Below are 17,755 nucleotides of genomic sequence, written 5' to 3'. Positions count from 1 at the left end.
GCACTACATTTTGGATCGCGCGAATGTGAAATTAGATCTCAGACACGATTGGATTTATGATGATTTTGTGCGCAAACGTTAAAGATAAAGGTTGTTTATTTGTTTGCACGTAAGTGTTAAATTAACTTACAGTTTGAAGTGTAAGAAGATAACATTACATTGTGATCTTTATTTATTGCACTTCCGCTATAATTGCACGAAGGGGCACTTTTTATTTAAGATAATTATTAGTTTGTTAAGTTACATACTTTTGCGTTGTTAACATTTTAAAACTAAATAAAAAAAAAGGTTTATTTTATTTTTTGCTGGCTCCAAACTAATAAAAAGGCGAATATAGAGAATTTTGTTAGAAAACTATTCTTTCTTTTATTTGTACAGGTAGGTACTCGTTGTTGGTTACATCCGACTTTCAGCCAGTTTTTAAGATTGGTTCGTCGTTTGTTAGACCGCAAATATTGCTTTTATGGAGGTCTTATTGTTTCAAACTAATACACGTTTATCCAAACAGCTGTTAATAATAAGATGTTAAGGTATAGTAATTTGCCGTAGTATTCAATAATTTGTGAAAGAATCGCTTCCAATTTATAAAAACTATACCAATAGCTCAAATCAGATTTTTCTCCACAATTTTACACTCACGTCAATTCTTATTAAGACAGAGGTGGATGGCTCTTGGTAGATGTATTGATTTAAAGATTACATATTATTTAGACGTTATAACTAGCAGATACAAGTTAAAGGTAGTAAAAAAATTGTGCTAAGAGGCAAAATTATCTTCCCTTAAAAATTCATTCGATTATAATTGAACCACCGAACTGGCGTAATTTAAATACTTTTTAAATTACGTCAGATACGCCAATTAATTTAAATGCAATTAAAGCGCGATTATATTAATAAAAATTACTTACGATATCATCTTGTCAAGTTCAGGAGAAAATATTCAAGAGATTGCAGTAAAGATATCATTGATTACTTACTTCGTCAATGTCAATGTCATGAAGATTTAAATGCTCCGGATTGATTGAAAGAGAAAATAAGAGAAACATTGATAAAAGTTGCTAATTTTCGAAGTAATTCTGGCACAAACGAAAGAGAACCTTAGTAAAACTGTTTTAAAGAAACTGATAATAATAAAATTGTGTGTAAGTCATTGCTTTACATATATTTATTCAAAAGATTTTTTTTTTACTTAGTATGAAGTATAAAAATTTGTATAGGTAGGTACTTCTTATCAAAAATTTATAAATGTATAGTGGAAAAGTTTTAATTAATTTAGATAATCTATACATTGACCTAGTTCTTTAAATTACGTTTTTTATATAGAAAATTTTGTTAAACGCACAATAATAATAAACGCGACACGTGTTTCTTTTTAAATCTGCATAAAATTATTCTTAAGAAACCCGCATAAAAAAGCGACACAAATATTACCTAGTCTCTAAAACAAAAACATGAAAACTCAAACCGTTATGTTTAAGTCAGAAAATCCTGAGAAAACACTGAACATTTAAGGGCGAGGTAAACCGCGAACGCGAACTCGCGCGTTAACGTTGCGGCTGTCCGCCGTCGATCCCGGCTCGGTTACAACTGAAAGGCTTTAGAGCTTTCCGACTCGATACAGCCGCGACCTCACTACGTGTCGTGATAGCAACAACGTATCATATGGACATCTATGACTTTTAAACCTGTTAGTAAATGTATTTTCAACCAACTTCAAAAGGAGGAACTTCTTAATTCCTCTGATTTTTTAAATGTTTGTTACCTCGCATTTTTATCTCACATAAAAAAGCTGTCATTAAATTTTGATTCCAAAAAAAAATCATCAAGTTTGGCTCACTGGTTCTTTATTTGAAGTGATTGAATGATTTTGTTGTTAAAAGTATATTTTTAATTACTATATCATTGCGTAAATGCAACACCAGTATATCTAGTGTTATTTTAGTATAACTCACAAATGATATACCTCCATCTAAAGATCCTTAAATCAGTTAAATTGAGCAGTTAAATATCAGTCACAGTTTAATAAACCGTAAACCAATAAAACTGTCAGAGCCGTCATAAATATGATCGATGGTCGTTAAATAGCAATAACTTAGCGATAGCGACTAATACGTAATATGTCAGTTAAGTCGATCTTAAACAAACAGCGATAGTTTATGAAACTATTGTTGGTTTTGGCCACTAACAACTTTTATTATTGGATTTTTTGACGTTTACAAGCGTTTACAAGAGTTTATCCTTGCCAACCCTTGGTCTTGCCATCTTTAAATGGGATAAAACGACAAAATCAGGCCCTTTCTCTAGTTAACACGTTTCTTTTGGTGTTTATTTTGAGGGGGATGAATCCTTTGTTACTTTTTTTATCAAATCAATCTGGGATAAGAAGGAAGTCTCTGAATGGTTTTATCTAAGATTTGTGTAGGGAAAGCTACTTAAAAATTTTGATCATTGAATTATTTAAAGTTTTTACCCCATGAAGAAGCTTAATTATATAGTAATTTATGTTTTTTTTTCATTTCTAAACAAACAAAAAAGACAGAAAGACTGGGTTTAGTTTTAGAAACAACAACAATTGTTATCGATCACCAACACCGTTAGCAAAAAAAACGTCTACAATATCTATATTTTGTGAAGACAAATCAACTACACAACTGGAGCAGAACTAATATAGATTAAAAAAACGTTACAAAAAACCTTAGCCACATCAGTGTTTCCGGTTTTCAATAGTGATGTAAGCCAGTTTGTAGTGCATGGTGCCCATGACTCGATTTACCGTTAAACGAAGTTGATCGACCGCTATCTTATAAAAACTACTACTAAGTTACTACTACGAGAACTCGATTTAAAATCGATACGAGATCTCATTCGGTGTTAAATCGGATTGAATTTGATTCCATGTCACGGAGGTTTGATGCGAGGAGGTTGAGTTTAATAATCGTGTGAAGTATTTGAGGTGAGTTTAAGTAACGAGATCTGGCTCGACATCAGTATTTTGTAGCTGTAATTTTTATTTCGTTTTATCCTAGACATAGATTTTTTTGTTTAAGTAGTTTTAGAAAAAATTGAATAAAATTTAAAATGAGTGTAGTATTTTCGCTCACAAAATTTGTTAATGCTTAGCTAAGCAAATTACTAAGCTTTTGGTACTGTATAACATAGGAACCCAAAAGCTTGGAGGCTCATATCTCGAAGTGTCAATAAAAGCTGCTTATAATATAGCATCCTAACCCAATAACACAAAAAAGCGTTTTTAAATAAACAGAAACCTTCAATCAACATTAAAATTGTCAACATTAGCCGCTCTATCGCCAACAAATGCGGGGAGAATATTTAAATGTTATAACAGCGCTTGCACAGTTTGTTTATTATGCGATTAGTACCTGTTACCACCGTTTCCGTAACACCGTGTTTCTACTGTTGACATTATGACATAGATAATGTCAAAAGGCCGCGTAAACGTTTGGGGAAGTAATGGTTTAGTCAAATTAAGGAGAAGAGGCGGCCATTTCCTTAAATGACCTTTGGTGATCAAGATTGTTTTGTGCAGACGACTATTGTGTGCTGTGATAGTGGTGAAGCATTTTTTTAAACAAGTTTCGTAAATTTTATTTTATTTATTTTGTCGTTTCACAAACTGCGCTCTTGGTCATTAGCACTCGACTATTTTTACAATCAAATGTATATGGTTCTAGGTATGCTAAAATTTGCGCCACCATTTCTGAAGTAATCGAGGAAAAATTAGTTGTAAAAGACAAAAATAAAGAACAGAAGATACACAATGATTTTACAAAAGAAAAATTCGCAAACATAATTATCTCCTGCCTTCGATCAGAACAAAAGTTCTGCATTCAAATAAAATGTAAAACCATCACCATTGACTTTGACAATGATTTAAATTTAGAGCATTTTTAGTGCAGACTCCAATAAAAAGGGTAAAACACAATAAAATTAAAAACAAACACGAAAAACATTCGAGTTCTCGTAGTAACGAAAAATAAATAATTTTGCATCTCGAGCTAAAACAGATTTTACGGTCGTATACAGACCACCACCGTGTTTATATTAGCATTACATAATTATTTACAATATTATCTATGCATTTTGTACTAGAGTTGTATAACTTTTAATATTAAGGCCCGCATTTAAATTTTAAATTACAGTTACAGTTAATGAAGTGGAAAAATAATATTGGAAATGGTTGGTTTGCAAAATGATTTTTGCTTTTTAATATAGAGAGAAAAAAGAGATGCTTTTTGATGATTTTCAATGAAACGGCGTTTTTAATTTTGGTAGAGGTTTTGGCCTATTAATAAGATAAGAATATAATATTATTAAGATAAGTATGGTTTATAGACCAACTTTAAGCCACAAATTCCTTTAAATTGGAATTGTATCGAGTTGCCACAGTCTATAAGGATCTAGGATCTATGGGCCTCTTATCTCTCAATTCATCATTTCAGCCTGTAAACGTCCACGGTTTAACGTGGTCCGCTATATCAGTGAACGGTCAACCTTCCATTAAAATTAAACCGATACGATCCAAACTATTTCAAAGTTACTTTATATTTTATAGACGACCTCTCTCAATACTTCTCAAAGATAAACTATTTAGAAAAAAAAACTAATGTAAATGAATGAAATCAAATTCAAATTTATAACGACATCATTAGAACACATTTGAATTCAGACATGGATTAAACCTTGAAAACTTATGTTTTTTCTCTTGTAAATAATTATTAATCTGTATTCACACATCAGCCAGTTATTAATTCAGATTAAAAAGTCTATTTGCATTTAAAGCGGTCACTTATGTATGAGTACAAAGCAGTAAACTGGACGGTTATAAAAACAAGTATAATAGACATGCATCACTTAGTTCAGATCTAATGGTCGGTGTAGCAGTTGAGGAAGCCATTATGAGAAGCATCATCATAAACATGCTATCGCTATCAGAATTCTAAATGCTTGGCAACAAATAGATAAGACCATACTTGCTTAGTCGCTGAAGCAATGCAAAGAGAGCAATGATCAACTGCCTGGGTGGTCGTAGGGTATAGGCAAATAATCTACAGAACCACAGCCTGTGTTTAGGCTAAATAAATATATCTAATACGAAGGTCATGAGGATATGTGATTATGTGTGGGCGGAGGCTTTCAACAAACACAAATGTATAAATGATTGTTCTCAATAGAGTGAACATTGAACATGTAGTTTGAATGTTTCCAAAAACTGGCATATTCATGTTTGGGGTTAACTATGTAAATGGGCTAATATGAAATTAGTTAAGCTCCGCTGTCCGTTCGGCTAGGATGTATCTCATAAATCGTGATGGTTTATTTTGAAATCGGGAATCGGGAAAGAAATATAATTAGGAATCGGGATAAAATAATTATTGGTAAGCCATGATGTGTGCTATTCGCACGAGAAACGTGAGTCCAACTTGCACTTTACCAGGTTTTTTCCACATGGAACCTTTTCTAAGAGCAGCTCCGAATCTCTCAGTTGTTGTAAACCTTTCTTTTGTTGAACTAATCAGTTAGTTCTGTCACACAAATGTTTGGCACCTCTTCACGAGTTATCGACGGAATTAAAATAGTGGCAATATGGCCTTATGTAATGACTATGACACGTTGCTCAACGCCAGCCGCCGTGAATTTGATACGCGACTGATTTAGCAATAACGATCTTTCATGTGTTAAGGGAATTTAGTCTTTATATCCTTGTTTTACAGTTCTTTAATGTGTATCAATTTTGGTATCAGAACGTGTATCGGTTGTGTTTAACACTGTCTTATGCTAAATATCTAGTTGTTAGGCCTTTGATGTTCGGTTTGATAAGGCCTTTACGTAGTCGACTTGGTCCGCATTTTTGTTACAATATAGTAAGAACTAGAGCAACAGTATTCTTTATATCAGTTTCTAAACAATTTAAGTACCCCGTAAATTATAATTTGTTTATACAATTATCTACGCATAAGTGTTTCGCGTCCTCGCATCCGCGTCAGTTCATTATCCTCTGGTTTCGTCCAAAACTAGTCAGGATATCCCGATTAATATGCGTGAGCCTGTGTATAAATAATTATGAAAACACCTCGTGAAAATTATTATACTCAACGCTTAATTATTAAAATTTAGTCATTATGTGTTGAGAAGAAACTAAGTATTAAAATCGTGTGATATATTTAGGATCCTACTTTTTTATATATCTATAAAGCCATAAGTAGGTTCTTCTGTATCATATCAATCTGTTCCAAAAACCTTGAATCTATCACACAACGCATTACTTGATTAACATAAATGGTTTTGTTAAGATCTAAAGACAGAGAACTACATTGTGTCAGTAAAGACCACTTCAATTAAGCCTTTGGCTATCACGAAGAGTCAGGTATTTGTGTTCTAAGATAAACGTTGCAATTTGTATCAGAAAACAATCAATCGAACATAAACATTTTATTGCATGAGTGAGGAATCTACTAAGTACCTACAGAAAGTAAGTGTCATAAGTACTTTTCAATGTTTTATAACATTTGTTTAATACTAGCTTTTCGCCCGCGGCTTCGCCCGGTCCGGCGTCGGTTATATCGCGTTACCAAGAGACTGTTCAAAAGTCCGGGATAAAAACTATCCTATGTTCTTTCTCAAGGTCAACTCTATATCTGAACCAAATTTCATTAAAATCAGTTCAGTGGTTTAGATCTGAAAGCGTAACAGACAGACAGACAGAGTTACTTTCGCATTTATAACATTAGTAGGGATTAGTATCGAGTTTACTTTTTCATTGCTATTGTTGGGCATTAACCTTTTTATGCTTTTCTATATCACCCAGAATCGTTTCACAGGGACTTAAAAAAACCATTATTTGTGTGATTAAAAATACATTATTACAAAAACATCTGTTTTAATTTAATTTCAAGTCATAATCTACCCTTATTTTATCTGCTCGTGGTTACAAACTCAGCGGTAAATTGTTTGATTAAGATTACCTGCCTCTTAAACACCTCAACTCAACATTGACTGACATTTCCTCGTTAAGTTCCATTCTAACCTTTAAGAAAATCGCCTTTATAAATCCCAAAGGCAATGACTAACGGTTATTGACATCGCTAGTCCTAACACTACTTGGAAGATAGATATCTGAACCAGCGGCTGTCTTGCCTTTTCAAACGCATTAGCATACAATGAAATCGTTAACCAACTTGTATTTTCTAGGTGACGGATAGGAATGTATCGTGACTGTGGCGTTTAAACTTTCGATGCACGTCTTGATTTTTTTTAATCACTTCCGAAATAAATCGTTGTGTTTGTTTAAGGAGGTATAACTTTCGATAGCTACGTGTTTTTTTGGTTCTTTTGAGTTTTCTTTATATTGTTCTCTGGATAATCGTTAGTGCAGTGAAATTAATTAGATTAGACTTCTTTGTAAAAAGCCTACTCGGGTAACGAAATCGTAAAATTTTCTTATTTACAAAGAATAAGTATTTCAAAGCTTGATAAACGAGAATTATTTTTTTATCAAACTGGCTGGCTGTTATTTCTATACGTGCCATGAAAGGCTAAGCCACTTAAGAAAAACTCTCTATATTTTTGATGTATTCCCAATCAGTATCAACCAAATGTATAATTAAGTGTCGATGTTTTAAAAAGTTTGCACATTATCGTTTCTGAACTTTTCATTTTTAATCTGTTGCTTTTTGTTATGTCATGAACGACGTTGTCAAAAACCTTAGTCACCTGTTCTGTCATTTACATGATGTTTTGGTGGCAGTTTGGCACTTGTGCTTAAAATAAAATACTGTGAAATAACCGTTTTTCTAGATAATCAAGTTTATAAATAATGGATCGCGGCAGAAGTAAAGATGCTTCAGAGGGCATTGCGGTAAGTACATTATAACACTTTTATTTACAATTTCAAAGTTTATAGAATGTATGGGAATCATTCATGGTCATTTTTTTTGCTGAGGTCTCATGTTTAAGCGAAGGTCAGTTTCAAACCGTTAAATACCATGATACGTAATGGTTCGTTGTACGGGTCATTGAATACTAAGCAACTGATGAGTAACTTAAGTATATTGTAATGAGTAGATGTTCCTCTTATAAACTTTATAAAACTATTAATAATTTCATTTAAATAACTAATTAGCTATTGTTGACTATACGTTTATGCTTTAATAAATAAACAGTTTAAAACCAAGTTTTCTTCTTTCTATAGCCAATGGGCATACAAGCCCTTAATGAGACAGTTCTCAGCAATCAGCCTGAATCTCGTTACGAGTGCCCGGTGTGTCTCAACTGGCTAAGAGATCCCGTCATCACCACCTGTGGACACAAGTTCTGTAAAAGCTGTATCACTTCATGGCTTCAGTAAGTATAATTATTCAGTAAAATAATTTCGACATTAATATTAATTTTTTAATCTTCGAATTTGTATGAAATAAGATGTCAGGCAAAGAGTGACCTTTTATGACTTACAAAAACAAAAACAAACATTTTTGTATTACTAAAACAAAAGTTAAAGTATTCATTCAAAATTTATTTTTTTGTTTTATAGGAACAGCGGCCACTGCCCCATAGACAACATAAACCTAAGCATGAAGGTTGACATATTTCCAGACAACTACACTAAACGAGAAATACAAGAGCAAAGAATGAATTGTCCATTCTCCACTAAAGGCAAGTCGCATATTTTTATTTAACTCATGTCTAGTAAAATACTGTGTAACAAATTACAAGAAATGTATCTGTATTCAATTAATAGATAATAATAGTCAGGATATCCAAACGGGTATAGTGCAACAACTATCTAATACCAAACTGTATACAATGTGTAAATATTTATAAACAATTGAAAGATAGCTATAGTTAGCTTGTCTAAACAGCAACCTTTGCTGTGGTGAAGATGAAATAAAAAATAATAACACTGTCATATACTCATGCCCTTTGCTAAACACTCAGTTCAGAGCACCAGTACCGGGTCCACCAATAGATTAGTTATCTTTTATCTAAAAAAGATAAATCGTCTTTATTTGGTTCTTTAAACATTTTTCGTAAAAAACTTAGTCCAAAAAAATAAGTACTGAATCAAATTAACTAATAGTTTAAGCATTTTTTATATTTTGGTATAGTCTCACTGAAGTTGTTTTCTCTAGTTAAGCACTAATCAAATGGACTATAAGTCCAATCTAAGCAGCTGGCACTGGCTTTGACTACTATAGTCAAATCCAGTGCTTAGGCTAACAGCATAGAGTTATAAAAAAAAACAACAAATAAATACTTAGACTACTTCTGAAATAAACAAAAAACTTGTCTTTTTCCAGGATGTACAGTCAAAGTGACACCTCTAGACTTGGATTCCCACATAGCAGCGTGTGAATACAATCAGCCTGAGACATCCACGCAGCCAGAGGTGACGGTACCATGCTCCTTCCAAGCAGTCGGCTGTAAGGATATGTTTAACAGTCAGGAGGAGATGAACAGACATGTGGAAACTGATGTTCAGAAGCATATGAGTGTGAGTATTATGTTAATGTTTTGATTTTGTATAAGAACACAGATGGAGGCCTTTCAGTGCTATTGCTGAAATAAACTTGTCAGTTAGTATTAAGTAGAGTTCCAATAGGATTGTATTAATATTGTCCCTTTCTCTTGATGTTTTAGCCATTCATGTCCCAACACACCTTCGATTTTCCACTCTGCCTGCCTGCCTGGTCTATTTCTTTTTCCATCCATTTTTGCTGGTATGCTTCCAGATCATCGTGCCGTTTCATTCATTCATTCTTGATATCGCGAACAAAATTCACCCTAAAAACTGAACGCCAAGTCTATCTTAATTTTAACTACTAGATTAGACAAATATGGTATATTTACTTAATTAAAATCATATTTCAAGCTCAGTTATTGAAGAGTTTTTTTTTTTTCTTTGATTGAAAATTGAATATTGGGGCTTGAAAAGTTTAACAATTTAGTAAGCTCTCTATAAATATTGTTCTGAATATTCCAGCTTTTAATGAATGCATACTCTGAGATGAAAATCAACAACGATATGTCTAGCGCCAGTATGGATGCGAAAGAGCAGGAAGCAATGACGTTGTGGGAGGCGCCAGACAAAGACGGCAATACTACCGCTGCGGCACCACTTAATAACACCAGTGCTCTTATCAGGTTTGCGAATTAATTCAAAACAATATGCTAATTTCTATTACTGATTGACGTTAAGTAACTTGTTTAAAAGAGTTATAAATAATTTTAGAGTTCCATACCCAAAGGATAAAACGGAACCCTATTACAGAGGACCTGCTGTCTGTCTGTTGGTCGGTCCCGAATTTTCATAGATAATTTATTTCTGCTGGTGGTGAAATGGTTTTTTACTCATGAATTTTTCACCCAACCGATTTGTTTACCTTTGGCCAATTTGTACTGAACCATTAGGGTCGCGTGTTTGACACGCAGTTGTAGTCCAAAAGCTGCTCTTGATAGGAAAAGGAGCATATTTGTTCACTTTCCATTTGGAAGTGGCTATTTGATTATAAATAAAAAATATGATTATAACTTCTGACCCAAATTTCAGAGCCCTCTATGAACGAGTAGTCGTACTAGAACAGAGAAACCGAGAACAGGACATAGTCATAGCGAACATGTCTAAACAACTATCCGCCTTCGCCGTAGCCAAGATGAAACAGAACAACGACATGCTACTGCGATACTGTATGGGGAACTATGTTTGGAAGATCGATAACTTTCAGGCGAGATTAGCAGCCATGGTGAAAGATCATTACAAGATGCTGTACAGCCCCGGGTTTTATACCTCCCCTAATGGTTACAGGTAAGATGATTTGTGTTGTATTAGGTTGAGTATTTTTGTTGTTAAGTTGTAATGCTGACTTGAATAAGGAGAATATGTAAAAATGTTATTAGTTTGCAATTGAGAAGATATCCTTATGAAATATATAGTGAACTTTTAATTAAGTATAAGGTATAAAGTAGGTCAATCCTCTTGTGTGATTTTTTTATATGTAAATTTGTCTGCATACAAAAAACTTTAAAAGTGTGGAAGAAAAAGGGGGACGCCTTGCCCAGCAATATGATCAAAAACAGACAACAAATTTTCTCCATCCCATTTTTTTTGTTCCATATCAAATACCAAAATACAGTAAACAACGAAAATAACACAACTTTCGTTTCCCTTTTAAAGATTCTGCGTCCGCCTCAACATATCACCTCAAAACCCGCACTGCTTCGCGCTACACGTGCACTTAATGAAGACCGAAAACGACGACTGTCTCGAATGGCCGTTCAACGGTCGCATCTCCTTCGCAATGATCAACCAATACAACCCAGAGCTCACACAGAAAGACACCATGATGTCCAACTCGACGCTGACAGCGTTCAGGAAGCCGACAACGGAGATATGTGTTAGAGGTTTCGGGTATACGGAATACGCAGTAGTAGCTGAAGTTGTAAGGAGCGGGTTTGTTAAAGGCGATACCCTTATTGTGAGGGTCAATATCAGATGTGTATGACAGGACGAGTAAGTTTTTCGTTCGTTTTGTGATTTTTAGATCATGTTTTGTGTACTGAAAAGTATTTTTTTTTATTTATTGCTTGTATTCGTTATTTTAAGTCATAAATGGAAGATGGTAGCAATAATGTTAACTTTGCAATCGTGTTAAAGCAATGATCTGAATCTTCATGAAGGCAATGTATTATAATGTTAAACAGAGATAACGTTTTAATACGTAATAGAAATTATACATAGAAGTTTAAGCAATGCCATAAAATAATCTTGTTAATCTCGTGCAATACATTCCGTCCCGAAACTCCGAAAAAAGCTATTATGTACCTACTTATTTTTTTATGTGAATAACAATAATTAAAATGGTAATGAAGTAATTTTTAAATAAAATCATGTATTAATTTAAGAAGAATGGTCTGAATAGTAATTGATATATTCTTTAGTATTGTATACAGTATTATTGTAAATACTCTCCGTCCAACTTTCGTAAGAGTAGAATTACGAGACTAAAAATGACTTACACTACATAAAATTGAATTGAAATATGAGGTAGTAAGTTTTTAATTTAACATATTATATTAGTACGTATTTAAATACCAAATTAGTATAGGCTGGCACGTTATCATATACATTTTGTAGAGAAGTAACTTAATCATAGAATTATTGTATTTTTTTTATTCTTAAAATAGGAAATTGTATTTACATTAGATCTTATATCATAGTATTAGAATAAGTAACTGTTCCCGTCCAAGCCCCAGAGATGTATGTTTAAGAAATTATTGATAGTTCTTTTATTGTTTCGATTTATCATGTATAGTTTATGATCTGAATGCATAAGTTTAAAATAATAGTATTACATATTTCTCAACATTTTTTTAAATAAGAATGAATCCGTACATTCCATGGATTGTAATTATATTATAAATATTTTTTGATATGACGGTGCCTTAAATGTATTTTGTTTTGTTTGTACCATGATATAAAATATACATATAATGTTAGTAAGACTTTTATTATAAAACCCAATTTTATTACAGAGAGTGAAATCGTAGTGAAGGTATGCAGATTCCATACGATGAATACTTGCTTAAATACAAGGTAGAGTTTTGTAATAAAAAAGCAAGGGTATTTGAGAATCGATTTATTGGTATTCATGTCTTACAAACGTAAACTGTTACATACTAATTGTCTTAATAAAATATAGGAATTTAGCTTACATTTGTAAATACGTCTAAGGGCTAACTTACTTATAGCCTTATCACATCCAACCATCACAATAATTCTATCCCAAAACATCAATTTGTCACTTTAGTGAATTCACGAGAAATTTTGGCGAAATTTGTATTCCAGTCACTGGCGAAAACCTATGATCGTATAAAATCTACGTGAGAAAACCATTTCCAAGTTCTATGCATAATTCTCAATCTTAACCATTATATCTACTAACCAAATTGCTTATTTCCATCTACTTCAAATATATTGAATAACATTAAAACAATAAAATCGCGGCTAGCAAAATTTAACCTAATTTGCATTTGGTTAGCAACTACCTAATGTTTACAACAATTCAATAATAGATAATTTAACATAATTTCGAAAACCCTACTGTTCAATACATACAAAACATAATAACATTGATTTTGTATACTATAATTATATAACTGACTACTTTGTTATGGCCTGACAAAGACTATTCACGACAAAAAATCGCATTTGCAACAAATTTTTACGTAACGTATTTAAAGAAAAACAATATTTAAGGTGCAGTCAGATGGCAAGACAAAAAATCTTAACCAATTTTTAGGTGACGGCTTATTTTTAAAATGCATTATCGTGATTATAGGATTTTTATTCAGTTTTATCTGACCATACCTTTAATATTACAATGAATATAGAAACTGACAACAAACGGGTGCATAAGATTATATTCGTACCAAACATGATTGTGTAAAACCTCTATTCATCTATTGCGAACACGAGTCTATCACAAATTATTGGTAACTTGAGCTAACATTGTCAAGTTTAATTAAACAAATTATGCTATAACAAGAAAAAATGGAGTAGGCAACATTATCCGAATTTATTAATTGGCAATACGAAGATATAATCCAAAGCTATGTTTCTGTAAAAATCTAGCAAAGCATGCACGGTAAGTATATTATATGCAAGTTGGTAGCTACTATAAAAACTAGCGTCTAACTACTTTATTATACAAAATAATGATTTTCATTGAAAAATATAACTCAAATTAAAATGTAAATAAATAAATGATCTTGACATTTATACAAATATATATAATCATTAATGTAAATATAATTATGTACTTTAGACGATTACATCGCGTAATTTGACATTCAATATACGAGTGCTGATTTCAATGAAAACATATTTCCACGATGCGTGCTTTCCGATCACTGAAAGACGTATTGCAAAATAAAAACATAATTTTTAGCTGGAGTGTCACTTCTATGGGCAGTTGTCTACCAAACAACTGTTGACAACAGATTGCAACCTTTCAGGAACCAGAGTGAAAATTATGTCACTTGCAAAAAAGTATTTCTCTTACGCATTATGTTAAGTAACACACAACAAGCGAATTGTTTCTACTTCATGAAGCTAATAAATGTCTGTTTGTCCCCACATGTTAACCTGTCACCATAACACGTCTGAACTTGCATTATCAGCGTTTTTGGGAGTTTCATAACCACACACGCATTCGCTAATTTTATTTACTTTCATATAAAAATCTTTTAGCTTAATGCCTTACCTTACCTTACATAAGTTATACAATTTTGAGAAAATATATGTGGATCACTAAGTTACTCATGATTATGAATAAATGAAATTTCCAAATTATTTTTTTTATTTCTTATCAGAAGAGTATCCACCTATATTTCTTTGATAAACTTCCGAATGACTAAATTTTTAAATATAATTAGGTAAGTACTAAACTTTAAACGTTTTCGATTTCGATTTATTACCTAAACATAAATAATATCCTTGGAATGATAACTGATTGACAAATGGCATAAAATTTACAATTTATTTGTATCTGTATTTTTCTCTGATGATCATATCAGTTTTTAGAATTGCGATAATGAACCTTACTGCGATGCCATGAAAGCGATTTCAAAGTGTCACAATTTTAAAAGTTCTTTTTAACACAGCTGTGAACAGGCACAATGTCTTTCCGTTATCATTCTTTATATCAAATAAATAAGTCAACTTACACAAAACAAACTTTTCTGTTATATTTGCATTATAAAGACAATTTTTACTGTTAAATTAAACTTTTTTATGAACACCGTTTTAACTTAAAACTTCACTTACTATTGCAGTGATTAGTGACGTCATTAGTCATGAAAGTCCAAATATAACACGAAAGCGTAATAAATAAATAAATACATTAACACGTTCATAAAGCGAAATGGAAAGTTTTTGTTTCTACAGGAATCAATTATAAGGAAGACGTTTGACGGAAGCAAATCAATTTCTACCCTCGCGAGTACTTTGGTAGTAATGGTAAGTGTTGCCATCTTAACGTGAGTCTGGGAAAATAATTTCTTAAACATCACAATGATAATTTATTTTTGTAAATCATGTGTTATAAAAAGGCGGTTCAAGGAAGGCTTTAATCTTTTCTTATTATTTTTTTGTAAAACTTATATCGATTTTTACCTTTACAAAACATTTCTGGCCTATTCGTGAGACGAATGTATTTTCTATAGTTCTATGCAATCATGAAAAATCATTCTAACCGTAGGTTTTGATAACTGCTTCGGTACATAACAAGTGACGTTGCAGAATTAATTTACCAGACCCCATTAACGTGTCAAACTATTGTAACATATGGAATGTATAAACAAAACTAGTAAGGAAATAAGCAAGCATTTGGAGCCCCAACTGTAATCCAACTTTAAACCTACAAGCTCTATAATTTCTACATATCACAGTCACGGTAAACAAATGCATTTAATGTTGAATCACATACCAAATATTGTACGATGTTTTTGGAGTTATGTAACGTGAATTATACAGGCAAGTGACGTCATCAAGGAATCCGGCGAATTGTTGTATTATGAAATTAAAAAGCAGGTTTGTTCCCATTGTGAAAGCGACAACGCATAGCGCCGTCTCCCTTACGTGATGGTGAAGTAATTGTGTGAGTAGAACTCTTTAATTTTTCAAGTTTCTTACTCGATATCTTGAGAATAATTCGCCCTAAGCTTTAATTGCATACTGTCACAAATGGCGCTAGTTGCCTGCATATTCATTCAATTGTCCTTTAAAAAACGCGTCAAACTATTTTATGTACTCTTTAAGAAGATATGAAAACAACTATACTATAAAATTTAATCTGACGCCTGTAGGTTGGAATGAGCCATTTCCAATTCAGTTCCTATACCATACGGACATAAGAGCTATAATCGCTTAAAACTATTAGTATATCCAAGTTTTGGGATGCAAATGTTATATTTCAAAACAAATAGTGAAAGTATCTAGAGTAATTTGTGTATCGAAACAAAGTTATAAAAAATATTTGACTTAATACTACAAGAAATTGCAAGACGCACTGAAAATGCCTGGAAAAGCTATTGGTCTATGAAAGATCTTATGAAGGGAAAACTTCCTCTATCCCTCAAAAAGAGACTCATGGACGTTTGCATTCTCCCGATCCTCACGTATGGCGCACAGACATGGTCTTTGACTTGTCAGCAGAGGTCCGCACTCGAGGTTTGCCAAAGAGGAATGGAACGGAGTCTTCTTAACATTAAACTTACGGACAGAATAAGAAATACTAAGATCCGTGCCACAACCAAACTTTTAGACGTTACTCATAAAGCTGCTACGTTGAAGTGGAATTGGGCTGGTCACGTCTGTCGTATGCCAAACAACCAATGGGCAAAAATTACCACTGAATGGTCCGTGACACAAAACCGACGTCAGCGAGGCAGACCCAGACGGAGATGGCGGGATGACCTGGATTCGTTCTTACCGAACTGGTCACTCGCGGCTCATGACAGAGACAAGTGGAAGAAGAGTGGGGAGGCCTTTGCCCAGCAGTGGGACATTCCAGGCTAGTAATAATAAATACTCCAAATGATACATTCAAAAAACTACACTTAAAACTAGCATTAAGTGTCAAGTGAGACCTAAATCTAAAAGACATACATTAATAATATAAATAACATATCGATTTAAGTTTGAAGATCATAATAAATTGTTTATAGAATTCTAAAAACTTTGTGATTTTTAAATAATGTAACTTTCCACAATTTTAAATATCCAACAAGCATAAGCCAAACCTAAATCCTTATCTAGTCATAATCTCGCCAATAAATCAACAACTTTCTTACCTAATACCTCCTGAATTTTACGGCTATCAATCGAAACGTGTGCACGCCTGATACCACAGTCAAAACAAGCTTCATTCAATTTTGAGCCTTAAAGTACAAAACTAAGTTATATTCTGACTTAGCACTTAGCTAAAATATAAAAACTCGAATCGAGCACTATCCGTTCCTATTCAACTAACCATGTAACTTTAAAATACGGGCTACCATAGTCTTATCTTTTAATTAAAGTTACTTGATTGGTTTGCCTTACAACATTAAAACTACCAAAAATGATTTCCACTACCTCAGATGAACTAACAACTTCGATTCTTTGAAGGAACAAGAAGTTGGTTGACCCGTCCACTTTATAGATGAAAAGCCCTTTAACCAAGTGACATTTGTACGATCATTAACGTCAATGAACGCCTAAAAGGTATGGAAATTACATTGAGTTTCAATAAGTCACTTGACTTAGACCTGTAATTTGCTTACATTTGAAAAATTTCTATTAACGTTAACGATTGAAGAAATTTCACTTGATTAGAGGGCGTGGTACGTATTTGTGAAGAAGGTCAATCATCTTAGTAGTTTAAATGTCATTACACGGACCAACCACCCACTTTTTAAGTTAGACTGTTAAATTTGTGTAAGAGAGACATTACTCTCAGCATGTAGCACGTCTCGCTTCTTTAACTTCAGCAATCCCACTTTAAGCTAAGTGGTGACCTCTACCGCCAGGTTATTCATACGGCGGCTAGTGAGAAATTCTGATCTCCTTGTAAGGTTATTGAAGAACTATGACATTTTCATTCAAGGAGCAAAGAACAAATATAATGACCGGTTTTGTCATTAAACGAAGTATGAAAAATAGTCATTTTATCTGCTCATTACCACAACGTATAAAAATATT

The 17,755-nt window shown here is 32.9% G+C and overlaps 2 protein-coding genes across 2 annotated transcripts in view; one reads left to right on the top strand and one right to left on the bottom strand.

Annotated features, from left to right (window-relative positions):
• LOC113507125 overlaps window positions 1–1,733 on the bottom strand; it is a 34,324-nt gene extending 32,591 nt beyond the window's left edge. The window contains exon 1 of the mRNA XM_026889984.1: window positions 1,466–1,733. The gene's annotated coding sequence lies outside the window, so the exon portion shown is untranslated. The remainder of the gene's footprint in view (window positions 1–1,465) is intronic.
• A 5,995-nt stretch (window positions 1,734–7,728) lies between these two features.
• LOC113507105 (TNF receptor-associated factor 6-like) lies at window positions 7,729–12,407 on the top strand. Its single transcript, XM_026889965.1, has 7 exons — window positions 7,729–7,876; window positions 8,210–8,361; window positions 8,549–8,670; window positions 9,315–9,508; window positions 9,998–10,158; window positions 10,565–10,819; window positions 11,189–12,407. Exons 1-7 carry the CDS (start codon window positions 7,835–7,837, stop codon window positions 11,514–11,516), a joined length of 1,254 nt encoding a protein of 417 aa, XP_026745766.1. The 5' UTR covers window positions 7,729–7,834; the 3' UTR covers window positions 11,517–12,407.
• The last annotated feature ends 5,348 nt before the right edge of the window (window positions 12,408–17,755 follow it).

The sequence above is a fragment of the Trichoplusia ni genome, chromosome 2, assembly GCF_003590095.1.
Source record: "Trichoplusia ni isolate ovarian cell line Hi5 chromosome 2, tn1, whole genome shotgun sequence".
In the NCBI taxonomy this organism is placed as follows: Eukaryota; Metazoa; Arthropoda; class Insecta; order Lepidoptera; family Noctuidae; genus Trichoplusia; species Trichoplusia ni.
Note: the sequence above shows the minus strand (reverse complement) of the source record. Positions and strands in the feature narration are given on the sequence as shown.

What these genes read in the sequence shown, in the direction of transcription:
- LOC113507105 (XM_026889965.1), top strand. Translation starts at nt 7,835, where the DNA reads ATGGATCGCGGCAGAAGTAAAGATGCTTCAGAGGGCATTGCG. An exon ending in ATGCTTCAGAGGGCATTGCG is followed by an intron (nt 7,877 to 8,209) that starts GTAAGTACATTA and finishes TTCTTTCTATAG; the next exon opens with CCAATGGGCATACAAGCCCT. An exon ending in TGTATCACTTCATGGCTTCA is followed by an intron (nt 8,362 to 8,548) that starts GTAAGTATAATT and finishes TTTGTTTTATAG; the next exon opens with GAACAGCGGCCACTGCCCCA.